This window comes from Pecten maximus, chromosome 18 (genome assembly GCF_902652985.1).
Source record: "Pecten maximus chromosome 18, xPecMax1.1, whole genome shotgun sequence".
NCBI classification, from domain to species: domain Eukaryota; kingdom Metazoa; phylum Mollusca; class Bivalvia; order Pectinida; family Pectinidae; genus Pecten; species Pecten maximus.
The window spans coordinates 23,687,334-23,701,884 of NC_047032.1; the positions used below are offsets into that span (position 1 = coordinate 23,687,334).

General features: G+C 37.0%; 1 protein-coding gene across 1 annotated transcript in view; it reads right to left on the bottom strand.

Moving 5' to 3' along the window:
• LOC117316721 (trafficking protein particle complex subunit 9-like) overlaps positions 1-14,551 on the bottom strand; it is a 50,914-nt gene that overhangs the window by 4,456 nt on the left and 31,907 nt on the right. The window contains exons 16-23 of the mRNA XM_033871477.1: positions 11,870-12,007; positions 10,215-10,261; positions 7,815-7,957; positions 7,380-7,490; positions 6,272-6,422; positions 3,569-3,662; positions 1,294-1,392; positions 710-834 (exon numbers count right to left, since the gene is read on the bottom strand). Coding sequence (XP_033727368.1) covers positions 710-834; positions 1,294-1,392; positions 3,569-3,662; positions 6,272-6,422; positions 7,380-7,490; positions 7,815-7,957; positions 10,215-10,261; positions 11,870-12,007 — 908 coding nt within the window. The remainder of the gene's footprint in view (positions 1-709; positions 835-1,293; positions 1,393-3,568; positions 3,663-6,271; positions 6,423-7,379; positions 7,491-7,814; positions 7,958-10,214; positions 10,262-11,869; positions 12,008-14,551) is intronic.

Sequence of the window (14,551 nt, forward strand, 5' to 3'; positions counted from 1 at the left end):
CTACTTACATTGGTAAGCTGGTACGACTGAGAACCTAGTACGGTAACTTGGTCCATGTCCCAAGATTAAAATACTTACATTGGTAAGCTGTTACGACTGAGAACTTAGTACGGTAACTTGGTCCGTGTCCCAAGAGTGAACTACTTACATTGGTAAGCTGTTACGACTGAGAACCTAGTACGGTAACTTGGTCCGTGTCCCAAGATTAAACTACTTACGTTGGTAAGCTGTTACGACTGAGAACCTAGTACGGTAACTTGGTCCGTGTCCCAAGATTAAACTACTCACATTGGTAAGCTGGTACGACTGTGAACCTAGTACGGTAACTTGGTCCGTGTCCCAAGAGTGAACTACTTACATTGGGAAGCTGGTACGACTGAGAACCTAGTACGGTAACTTGGTCCGTGTCCCAAGATTAAACTACTTACGTTGGTAAGCTGTTACGACTGTGAACCTAGTACGGTAACTTGGTCCATGTCCCAAGATTAAACTACTCACATTGGTAAGCTGTTACGACTGAGAACCTAGTACGGTAACTTGGTCCGTGTCCCAAGAGTGAACTACTTATGTTTGTAATCTGTTACGACTGAGAACCTAGTACGGTAACTTGGTCCGTGTCCCAAGAGTGAACTACTTACGTTGGTAAGCTGGTACGACTAGAGAACCTAGTACGGTAACTTGGTCCGTGTCCCAAGATTAAACTACTTACGTTGGTAAGCTGGTACGACTGAGAACCGAGTACGGTAACTTGGTCCGTGTCCCAAGAGTAAACAGATGTATGATCGGTCAGCAGTCCACAACTGACCGCCAGTACAGCACTTGTGTAAGATACACCTAGATGGAGAGAACAGAGTTGTATCAACAATTATCATGTCATCGAAATCATTTGTGACCTTGGATGTATTCGTTAAGTTGACAATAGAGTAGTGCAAGGACACGCTCTAGGTAAATTACAAACGATGAGAACTTGTTATTTTTTACCATCCTCAACCCAAATACTTAGATAACTTGTTATTTTTTATCATTCTTATACCAAATACTTAGATAACTTGTTATTTTTTATCATTCTTATACCAAATACTTAGATAACTTGTTATTTTTCATCATTCTTATACCAAATACTTGTTTTTATTGTTCAGAAAATTCAAATTAGAAATCAAAACAGGATGAACAGTTACCAGGTTATGTCTAGGTAAGATTGACATTCTCTGATTCTCGGATTGAATAAGTTTGATCCACCCACATCAACCTTTCTAGATAGAATGATTTTACTGTTCTAGTTTCAACACTCACCGGCACGGAAGGTGATAAGGATTTCGATGTTGACAACAGTACCAGTACACACAACAGGAATGGAATGGGCCGAGCAGGACTGGTCATTAACACTAACATCTGTAAAACAAATTCAACATTGTGTTAGACAGTAGTTGTCACATCTGTAAAACAAGTTCAACATTGTGTTAGACAGGTGTCACATCTGTAAAACAAGTTCAACATTGTATTAGACAGTAGTTGTCACATCTGTAAAACAAGTTCAACATTGTATTAGACAGTTGTTGTCACATCTGTAAAACAAGTTCAACATTGTGTTAGACAGTTGTTGTCACATCTGTAAAACAAGTTCAACATTGTGTTAGACAGTTGTTGTCACATCTGTAAAACAAGTTCAACATTGTGTTAGACAGTTGTTGTCACATCTGTAAAACAAGTCCAACATTGTGTTAGACAGTTGTTGTCACATCTGTAAAACAAGTTCAACATTGTGTTAAACAGTTGTTGTCACATCTGTAAAACAAGTTCAATATTGTGTTAGACAGTTGTTGTCACATCTGTAAAACAAGTTCAATATTGTGTTAGACAGTTGTCACATCTGTAAAACAAGTTCAACATTGTGTTAGACAGTTGTTGTCACATCTGTAAAACAAGTTCAACATTGTGTTAGACAGTAGTTGTCACATCTGTAAAACAAGTTCAATATTGTGTTAGACAGTTGTTGTCACATCTGTAAAACAAGTTCAATATTGTGTTAGACAGTTGTCACATCTGTAAAACAAGTTCAACATTGTGTTAGACAGTAGTTGTCACATCTGTAAAACAAGTTCAACATTGTGTTAGACAGTTGTTGTCACATCTGTAAAACAAGTTCAACATTGTGTTAGACAGTTGTTGTCACATCCATAAAACAAGTTCAACATTGTATTAGACAGTTGTTGTCACATCTGTAAAACAAGTTCAACGTTGTGTTAGACAGTTGTCACATCCGTAAAACAAGTTCAACATTGTATTAGACAGTTGTCACATCTGTAAAACAAGTCCAACATTGTGTTAGACAGTTGTTGTCACATCTGTAAAACAAGTTCAACATTGTGTTAGACAGTTGTTGTCACATCCGTAAAACAAGTTCAACATTGTGTTAGACAGTTGTTGTCACATCTGTAAAACAAGTTCAACATTGTGTTAGACAGTTGTCACATCTGTAAAACAAGTCCAACATTGTGTTAGACAGTTGTCACATCTGTATAACAAGTCCAACATTGTGTTAGACAGTTGTTGTCACATCTGTAAAACAAGTCCAACATTGTGTTAGACAGTTGTTGTCACATCTGTAAAACAAGTCCAACATTGTGTTAGACAGTTGTTGTCACATCTGTAAAACAAGTTCAACATTGTGTTAGACAGTTGTCACATCCGTAAAACAAGTTCAACATTGTGTTAGACAGTTGTTGTCACATCCGTAAAACAAGTTCAACATTGTGTTAGACAGTCTAACACGATGTTGAACTTGTTTTACAGATGTGACAACAACTGTCTAACACAATATTGAACTTGTTTTACAGATGTGACAACAACTGTCTAACACAATATTGAACTTGTTTTACGGATGTGACAACAACTGTCTAACACAATGTTGAACTTGTTTTACAGATGTGACAACTACTGTCTAACACAATGTTGAACTTGTTTTACAGATGTGACAACAACTGTCTAACACAATGTTGAATTTGTTATACAGATGTGACAACTGTCTAACACAATGTTGGACTTGTTTTACGGATGTGACAACAACTGTCTAACACAATGTTGAACGTATTGTGTTAGGCAGTTGTTGTAACATCTATAAACATTTATTTGGGCAATACTAGGTTTACAGGTAAGCCAATGTCAGGATTTTAAATTGTTCTTAGCTTTGAAGAGTAAACAGCCAAGGTTTCCCTAGTTGAGGATTACATGTAGTTCTGTATATGATTTAAAAAGTTGAGAAGACATTTTAAAAATAATCTTAATTAACAGTGTTGAAAACACACACAAATGTTGACAGACTGACATCAGTAAAATTGGTCAACTTACATATTACACCAGGAATCCCCACTATTTTATTTTAATAGATGCAAGTGATCTTCACACATTCCTACTGTAATGATGTTCATATTCTATTTGTTTTAAAATCATCTTTTTTTTGCCTAGTTACATGTATAGTATGGGATGACTTGTAAGTACATCTATCCATTTTGAAATATGTTAATGTTTCTTAGTATCAGACATACCAGGAGAGCTGCTCAATACTTACTCCAGGAGACATCTGACACCTTGATGAGCTCTAGTTGCTGTGGAGACCAAGACAGGTGTTCTGTTCCCATCTTCCCACAATTCTTTGTACCACACTGAACAGCCAAGTTAAGGTGCTATCAATTTCAAATCTTTCTTGACAGAGTATCATAAGCATTGCTTCATCAGTTTGTGTCATTGTACAACGCTAGAAAACAAGCATACTGGGTATCGCTTTAACAATACATGTCCCATAATGACATAATAACGCTAGAAATAGTAACAGTGACCTTGACCTTGATCCAAAAACCTTGAAATTCAAACTTGTCTATGATATCATGGTCCTGTATCATTGTGTGAAGTTTGATCTAAATACAACAAGGAATGAAGCTGCTAGAGCACAGAAAATCTTTGGCATTGTGCTTGTAAATTTTTTTTTTTTTTTTTTTCGTAAAAGACGGTTTCACCAATAGGGGACTAGTAACTGCTTATTTGCAGAGAATTCTGTCAGAAATAACCTATACATGGAGCATTCTGTCTTGGAATAAAAAAACAAAAGGAATTGGTGCCATTTGACCTGACCTTGTAGTTCTTTATTCCACTATGTTAGCCAAATCCAAATTTAATCATTATCTTGACTGTTAATGCAATAATTGCTTCATGTGTTAAACTGAAATAATTGTACCCGTCCTCATTCTACCTAAAAGGAAAAATGCATATAAGCAATGGAAATGAGGATGTGGTTGTTGGTTTTGACAGTCGAGTTATGGGTAGGTACAGTCAAGGTCGAGGTATGGCTAGGTAGAGTAAATGGGGAGGTACAGTCAAGGTCGAGGTATGGCTAGGTAGAGTGAATGGGTAGGTACAGTCAAGGTCGAGGTATGGCAAGGTAGAGTAAATGGGTAGGTACAGTCAAGGTCGAGGTATGGCTAGGTAGAGTAAATGGGTAGGTACAGTCAAAGTCGAGGTATGGCTAGGTAGAACAAGGATGGATAGTATTGCAGCAGCAATACAAAGTCCCCTGCCTTATCCAGGAGTGCAACTATTTATTTCCCATTTTTTAAACTACGTGTTATAGTGATCACCTATACCAAGTTTCATTAAAATCGGAGTAGTACTTTAGGAGGAGTTGTCCGGACAAGTCTCAACCAATGAAAAGTCGGCGGCCATTTTGAAAATTGGTTTTTCTAAAAACAAAATGTGGCATGCACAACTACATGTTATACTGATCTGTATACCAAGTTTCATTAAAATCGGAGTAGTACTTTAGGAGGAGTTGTCCGGACAAGCCTCAACCAATGAAAAGCTGGCAGCCATTTTGAAAAATAAATTTTTAAAGAAAAAAAATATAGGATGCACAACTACATGTTATACTGATCATGTATACCATGTTTCATTAAAATCGGAGTAGTACTGTAGGAGGAGTTGTCCGGACAAGCCTCAACCAATGAAAAGCCGGCAGCCATTTTGAAAAAGGAATTTTTAAAGAAAAAAAATATAGGATGCACAACTACATGTTATACTGATCATGTATACCATGTTTCATTAAAATCGGAGTAGTACTTTAGGAGGAGTTGTCCGGACAAGTCTCAACCAATGAGAAGTCGGCAGCCATTTTGAAAATTTGTTTTTGGAAAAAAAAAATGTGAGATGCACAACTACATGTTATACTGATCATGTCTATCAAGTTTCATTAAAATCGGAGTAGTACTTTAGGAGGAGTTGTCCGGACAACTATTGCGTGACAGACAGACGGACGGACGGACGGACAGACAGACGGACGGAGGGTAAACCTATAGTCCCCCCCGTTTTTCAAACGGCAGGGGACTAATAAATGGGTAGGTACAGTCAAGGTCGAGGTATGGCTAGGTAGAGTGATTGGGTAGGTACAGTCAAGGTCGAGGTATGGCTAGGTAGAGTGATTGGGTAGGTACAGTCAAGGTCGAGGTATGGCTAGGTAGAGTAAATGGGTAGGTACAGTCAAGGTCGAGGTATGGCATGGTAGAGTAAATGGGTAGGTACAGTCAAGGTCGAGGTATGGCTAGATAGAGTAAATGGGTAGGTACAGTCAAGGTTGAGGTATGGCTAGGTAGAGTGATTGGGTAGGTACAGTCAAGGTCGAGGTATGGCAAGGTAGAGTAATTGGGTAGGTACAGTCAAGGTCGAGGTATGGCTTGGTAGAGTAAATGGGTAGGTACAGTCAAGGTTGAGGTATGGCTTGGTAGAGTAAATGGGTAGGTACAGTCAAGGTCGAAGTATGGCTAGGTAGAGTAAATGGGTAGGTACAGTCAAGGTCGAGGTATGGCTAGGTAGAGTAAATGGGTAGGTACAGTCACGGTCGAGGTATGGCAAGGTAGAGTAAATGGGTAGGTACAGTCAAGGTCGAGGTATGGCTAGGTAGAGTAAATGGGTAGGTACATGTACAGTCAAGGTCGAGGTATGGCTAGGTAGAGTGAATGGGTAGGTACAGCCAATCTTTGTTATCTTGAAATCTGATAACTCGAAGACCGTACTTAACTCGAAGTAAACATTCAGTTCTCTATAAGATATTCATTGTTACTCTGAATACTTAAGGTATCTCATGGTTTTTTCTGATCCCAATGACTTGGTGATAGTCAAGTTCGGCTGTATTTTCTGGTTTATACAACAAAATAATGAGGTAGCAAGAGTTACTGCTCCTTCTGTGCCTCCTGATAGGTGTTGCCACCTTCTCTAATAAGGATACCATCGTCCAGAGAATGTGGATGAATCCATCCAGGTGTTGGCTATAACGACTGATGACCGGTGGAGGCGGCTTGGTCATCTGGAGGCGGTCTGCCACGTCCAGCTCTGGGCCTGGGTCAGGAAACTTGCATTTCTCTATTTGTATCGTCAGCCTACAGACAATTCAACACACATTAAGCATCTTTTTTTTTCTGATAGCAGAATTTTATTTTTTCAAACTCCTCTACTATCCTCTCAGTTATATAAAGATGGTTAATATCATTACACAGCAATTGCTGACTTCCTGACAAATTCCAGGGTTACAGAGACCAAAGCGTGAGTGTAACCCTGGAGTACTCAGGATGAAATTCCCTGTGTTAATACAAGTTGTTGGTTTTCCAATGATGGTCAAGGCCAGAACCATCAGACCTAACAGTCACAATTTCTGCACAATGTTTATTTAGTCACAACTTAATTTAACGAAAAATATGTTTCATCATTTCTTCTTAATACCAATCTCTAAAAGATATTTTAATGTCTAATATATACATGAACATTGATAGTAGCAGGAACTTACTGCTCCATCTAATTACACAAAGTTATATGTGTCGCCTGTCCAGATTTGTCACTAACATAAACATTTTCTTTCAAGTCCAGAAATTTGAATATGATACACCTATAACCAAAGTGTGGTTGCTCTAGCATTTATAGTTTGTCAGAAACAGCCTAATATGCAAGAGCTAAACACAAAACCTTAACGTAGATTTTTTCCAAAAGTCCAAAAATTTGATATTTTTACCTCAAAAAAGCAGAAATCTATGAAATAGTTTAAGTGTAGTAGGTTCTAATACCCATGCTATATGTATGATGGAGGTTTTGTTGATCTAACTTTGTCAGAAACAAAGCTATGTGCTGCCTTTCTGATGTCTGTCAGGGCGACACAATATTATGTTTGGATGTAAATCATTTAACAATAGATACACTTTCAACAGACAAATACACATCTAAACTAAGTATATAATTTGTAAACAACCAATTTACAATGTATTGTGTGAAGTAATGTAGCTACATATCTATTTCTGTTTGAAGCAGTCACTGATTTGACCGCGGCCAAAGTACGCCTACCATACCTGCGTATCTGTTTGGGTTCCAACTTGAAGCTGTCGTTGATATTATAATGAAGATCGACTTGCTGACTACACACATTACAGACATCAAACACCAGGACACAGTGGTCAGGACTGTCAAGTAGAGGTTTATAGAGACAAGCCATTAATATACACATTAAATGTACGATCATAAATATATATATTCAAGTACATAGTGATTATCAGTATATAAAACAAGTAGACATAATTTTGTTTGTTGAGTTTATCGCCCCAGCCAGGGTCATTTTAAGGCGGGGTCTCCTTGTAGTTGGTGACTACCTCACTGAACATAATGGAGGCCTGTTGTATGCCATCCAAAGCAATTAGGGTAAAGTGTCTTGCCCAAGGACACAACCATGACAGAACATTTCCTGTCAATACAATGACCTGCCATGACCCCACTTTGACCTTACTGACCTTTCGGAAGGGAGAGCTTCCCAGGAATGGAAGATGATTGAGGGCAGGATATCAACACTGAAGGCCACAGCACAGTGTCGACAGTATCCAGCCTCCAACCCGGGCCCTCCACTGTACTCCACTCTCAGCAACGACTCGACACACTGCAAGGGAGATAAGTATCACACCAAGTGAGATAAGTATTACATCAAGGGAGATAAGTATCACATCAAGGGAGATAAGTATTACATCAAGGGAAGTAAGTATCACATCAAGGGGGATAAGTATTACATCAAGGGAAGTAAGTATCACATCGAGGGAGATAAGTAATACATCAAGGGAGATAAGTATTACATCAAGGGAGATAAGTATTACATCAAGAGAGATAAATATCACACCAAGGGAGATAAATATCACACCAAGGGAAGTAAGTATCACATCAAGGGAGATAAGTAATACATCAAGGGAGATAAGTATCACATCAAGGGAGATAAGTATTACATTAAGGGAGATAAGTATCACATCAAGGGAGATAAGTATTACATCAAGGGAGATAAGTATTACATCAAGGGAAATAAGAATCACGTCAAGGGAAATAAGAATCACATCAAGGGAAATCAAAGGGCCAAAGGCCCTGAGAAACGTCAGGGCCTGAGGTCATATTATAAGAAATTCAAAATTGGACTTTATAGTCAGACAGTTACATTTGTATCAGATGAAATGTCTTCATCTGGCCCTGGTATTCCTATTCTATATATATTTCAGCTGACAACTTTACAATAGCTGTGTATAGTTCTTTCCCCATTTCTTTAATGCTTGTGGAAGATTATTGATATACTCCTGAATCAGTAAAGCTGCTTGTAAACTTTGATAAAACTGAACGACAAATCGGTCTGTTAACAGAACATGTTGTTCAAGTAACTACAACTAAAGATAAAATCCAAGATGTACACAGCCGAAATTTTTTAAATTTTATTTATACTATAAGTTATTAATAAGGCCAATCAAACATCTATTTTATGACCCGTAGTAACACATTTTCACTCCGATAGAAAACTGCAGTCGCATTGTCTGACGAGACATATCTAGTTTTGACACCGACGCCAGTACATTAGATTCTTTTCAAACAACAAATAATAACCTTATCAAATAAAATCCTCACGAAAAACGGCAATGTAGTTTGTTACAACTTGCCCTCAATTCCTGGTCATATTTCTTGCGTATTCTAGCGACATACAAATGAATATGAAAATGCGAACGGTCGTTGGTTTAGTTACAGTAGACATAACCGCCATAGTGATGAGTCACGTGACAGCTGAAGTTATCTCGTGGAATGCTCGGGTGCATTTGACTACGTAAATAGGATTGGTTTTAAGCTATCAAATGTTCCTGCATATGAACTCAGGATGAACAGATGTTGACAGTTTCCCTGTGAATGCATGTAAATTTCCACGACGATCAAACTGATTTTTCTACTTTCGTTTTCAAGGCAGTATCGAGACAGAACTACGTAATCCTATGCCAACAAAATTGCATATACTGACGAGGAAAAAGGTTGATATTTATACTATAAAATAGTCTAGAACACCAAACATTCACATTTCATTTTAAATAATTGCAGTAAACACGGTTTACATCACTTAAATTGTGTCAATAATTGCTATCAAAATAGGAACTATATTAGGCTGCGGATGTATATCATTTGTATGACAGAAAAGAGGAATAGTTAGCCGGAACAGATCTGTCAGTAACAACTTTTTCCCACCACGCCTATAACGGCAGGTGCCAAAGGCACCCTGACGTTAATAAGAATCACATCAAGGGAGATAAGTATCACATCAAGGGAGATAAGTATTACATCAAGGGAGGTAAGTATCATATCAAGGGAAATAAGAATCACATCAAGGAAAATAAGTATCATATCAAGGGAAATAAGAATCACATCAAGGGAGATAAATATCACATCAAGGGAGATAAGTATTACATCAAGGGAGATAAGTATTATATCAAGGGAGATATGTATCACATCAAGGGAGATTAATATCACTTCAAGGAAGACAACTAAATAAAAAGACAATTAAAAGGCAGAAAAGTAAAGGTTAAAGGGAGATAACTAAGTTTTTTAACAAAATGAGGTAGAAAGAATATCAAAGAGAGAAAAGATTGTCAAAGGGAGACAACTACATCAGACAAAAGGTTCCTCGTGATATGTGCCTGTTAAGAACTAGCGTAAGGCCTTTTTCCTTTATTGCTGCTCAAACAGTTGGACTGGCTGAACAGGAGTTTTTGTTTAGGAAATAATTAAGGACCTAATGATCTTGTTTAATGTCTGGTGGATCATGACAAAGATGTCTAAGACATTCGAAAAATGACAAGGCCCCAGGAATACTGAAACATGTAAAAATCATATCTTTTGCTTACCACAGATTCATACTCGTCAGGATTGGAGTGTTCTGAGGACTGGGATCCTGTAACAAAGAAACCAGGCAACTCTTACATCCTGCAAAAAAGTTCTTTCATCCACTTCATAATTAATGTCAAAATCTAAGTTGGCCACTAAAATAATTCTGTGATTCAGTGTCAAAATTAAACTTGCATAACTAAGGATACTTTTGGAAACCTATGTTTGGGAATTCATCACACACTAAATAAAGTGTAATATTACAACTCTTATATATATATTTTTTTTTTTTTTTGATGAATAATATTTATTGCATAAAATAAATATCATATTATCACAGTCTAGTGGCTGGTCACATAATATACCTACTGTAATTTATTAATATTTCAATTTCTACTCAAGTTGGACTCAATGAAACTACCAAACTTAATCTGTTTCATTTGCTCATGAATTTGACCAGATTAACACTGATCAGTGCGTATGAATACATGGTTAAAATCCTTCCGCGAAACGATTTCGCTTTTTCTACATTGTTGTTATAAACATGGAATAATTATTAAAATTATCAAATTTATAATGCATTCTTGTATTTTATGAAAGACCAGATATGCTAAATACTTCTATTTTGACAAATTAATACTGTTTTTAATCCTAATATTGTGGACTATTTTACTCGACCGACTAGACATGCACAATCCGGAACTCCTCGGGCTTTTCCGCAATTGGACTTGCACAAGCTTCCAGACATTAATATCTAGACCGACTTTTTTATTTGAAAAAAAAAACCAATTGAAATATAAGGATTGAATCTTGATTTGGTCGATTTCATGGGATCATGAATTGAGTTGCTCTTGAGACAAATTCAACATGAACTGCTTTGCAGTTCATTAAATTTGTCTCAAGAGCAACTCAATTCATGACCCCATGAAATCGACCAAATCAAGATTCAATCCTTAAATGTATTATCAACTAGAAATCCATATCTGATAGTGGCACAAACAAATGCTCTCACTACACTCATCTCTAACTGGAAACATACAAATCATTCTATCCCCTTGCATGATAAAAACATTCAAAGCCATACAAACTACAAAACAAGAATTACACAAGAATATATGTCTTGCCTGTCCCACTTCTGTCAGTATATAGTAAGTTTTTAGCAAACTCCAAAATTCACAAACATTCAATATTTTTTTCTAAAAACAACCAAGAAACCTCCATTTGATGGCATGGAAGCATCTTGTACAGACGTGTAGATACTGGGAGATATTTTTTTTATAATTCTTTTGATTTTTGAAGATTTTCACATATTAAAACAATAGACATGGATGACAAAAATAACAACCAGACAAAGAAAAAAACATACATACACACACTCTTACACATACATGTTGCAATGATGATGATCATCATCATATCATTATCATCATCTTGCATCATCATCATGTATCATATAAGTACACATGCATTATCATCATATATTATCATCATCATGCATCATTATCATGCATCATTATCAGCATATATCATCATCGTCATTATCATGCATCATATACATCATCATCACGAATCATCACACATCATCGTATATCATCATCATCATCATCATCATCATCACGCATCATCATTTATATCATCATCATCATCACCATACAACTCTTATATGATATCTTACCGCTTCGGACACTTTTGCTGGACAGAAAGTCTGAATTGCCGTAGATACACACAGTAAAACAGACAAGGCCTGATGGCTGGAGAGGAAGCTGAGCATCCAGGTTCTCCTGACTCCACTGAAACACTTTCGACTGCAGCTCTGACAACAGAAACAAAACAGTTGCTATATCATCCAAAACAAAACATTTGACATATCACCATGGTGAAGCATTTGGAAGCTTATTACCGATTCTGAGGGAATTCTCTTGGGATACTTGGGAAACATAATAGAGGTTATATCACAAGAAAAACTAACAATACTTTTTTGAAGAAGCAAACTGAAGGGGGAAGTTAAAGTGAAATGCAAACCATTCTGGTCAGTAAAAGAGGTGTGACTAAATACAAACCTTTCTGGTCTGTAAAATAGGTGTGACTAAATACAAACCTTCCTGGACAGTGTAATAGGTGTGACTAAATACAAACCATTCTGGTCAGTAAAATAGGTGTGACTAAATACAAACCTTCCTGGTCAGTGTAATAGGTGTGACTGAATACAAACCTTTCTGGTCAGCAAAATAGGTGTGACTAAATACAAACCTTTCTGGACAGTAAAATAGGTGTGACTAAATACAAACCTTTCTGGACAGTGTAATAGGTGTGACTAAATACAAACCTTTCTGGTCTGTAAAATAGGTGTGACTAAATACAAACCTTCCTGGACAGTAAAAGAGGTGTGACTAAATACAAACCTTTCTGGTCTGTAAAATAGGTGTGACTAAATACAAACCTTCCTGGACAGTGTAATAGGTGTGACTAAATACAAACCATTCTGGTCAGTAAAATAGGTGTGACTAAATACAAACCTTCCTGGTCAGTGTAATAGGTGTGACTGAATACAAACCTTTCTGGTCAGCAAAATAGGTGTGACTAAATACAAACCTTTCTGGACAGTAAAATAGGTGTGACTAAATACAAACCTTCCTGGACAGTGTAATAGGTGTGACTAAATACAAACCATTCTGGTCAGTAAAATAGGTGTGACTAAATACAAACCTTCCTGGTCAGTGTAATAGGTGTGACTGAATACAAACCTTTCTGGTCAGTAAAATAGGTGTGACTAAATACAAACCATTCTGGTCAGTAAAATAGGTGTGACTAAATACAAACCTTTCTGGTCAGTAAAATAGGTGTGACTAAATACAAAACTTTCTGGTCAGTAAAATAGGTGTGACTAAATACAAAACTTTCTGGTCAGTAAAATAGGTGTGACTAAATACAAACCTTTCTGGTCAGTAAAATAGGTGTGACTAAATACAAACCTTTCTGGTCTGTAAATGTGGTGTGACCAAATACAAACCTTTCTGGTCAGTAAAATAGGTGTGACTAAATACAAACCTTTCTGGACAGTGTAATAGGTGTGACTAAATACAAACCTTTCTGGTCAGTAAAATAGGTGTGACTAAATACAAACCTTTCTGGTCAGTAAAATAGGTGTGACTAAATACAAACCTTTCTGGTCTGTAAATGTGGTTGTGACCAAATACAAACCTTTCTGGTCAGTAAAATAGGTGTGACTAAATACAAACCTTTCTGGTCTGTAAATGTGGTGTGACCAAACACAAACCTTTCTGGTCTGTAAATGTGGTGTGACCAAACACAAACCTTTCTGGACAGTAAAATAGGTGTGACTAAATACAAACCTTTCTGGTCAGTAAAATAGGTGTGACTAAATACAAACCTTTCTGGTCTGTAAATGTGGTGTGACCAAACACAAACCTTTCTGGTCTGTAAATGTGGTGTGACTAAATACAAACCTTTCTGGTCAGTAAAATAGGTGTGACTAAACACAAACCTTTCTGGACAGTAAAAAAGGTGTGACCAAACACAAACCTTTCTGGACAGTGTAATAGGTGTGACCAAACACAAACCTTTCTGGACAGTGTAATAGGTGTGACTAAATACAAACCTTGCTGGACAGTGTATAGGTGTGACTAAACACAAACCTTTCTGGACAGTGTAATAGGTGTGACTAAACACAAAGAACCTTTCTGTACAGTCAAAATAAGGTGTTGACTAAATACAAACCTTTCTGGTCAGTAAAATAGGTGTGACTAAATACAAACCTTTCTGGTCTGTAAATGTGGTGTGGAACCAAACACAGCAACCTTCCTGGTCTGTAAAAATGTGGTGTTGACCACTAACAAACCTTCTGGACAGTAAAATAGGTGTGACTAAATACAAACCTTCTGGTCAGTAAATAGGTGTGACTAAAAATACCAAACCTTTCGGGCTGTAAATTGTGGTGTGACCAAAATCACAAACATTTCTGGTCCTGTAAAGGTGGTGTGACCAAACACAAACCTTTCTGGACAGTAAAATAGGTTGTGACTAAATACAAACCTTTCTGGTCTGTAAATGTTGGTTGTGACCAAACACAAACCTTTCTGGTCTGTAAATGATGGTGTGACCAAACACAAACTTTTCTGGTCAGTAAATGTGGTGTGACCAAACACAAACCATTCTGGTCAGTAAAAGAGGTGTGACTAAATACAAACCTTTCTGGACAGTGTAAAAGGTGTGACTAAATACAAACCATTCTGGACAGTAAAATAGGTGTGACTAAATACAAAAACCTTTCTGGTCTGTAAATGTGGTGTGACCAAACACAAACCTTTCTGGTCATGTAAATAGGTGTGACTAAATA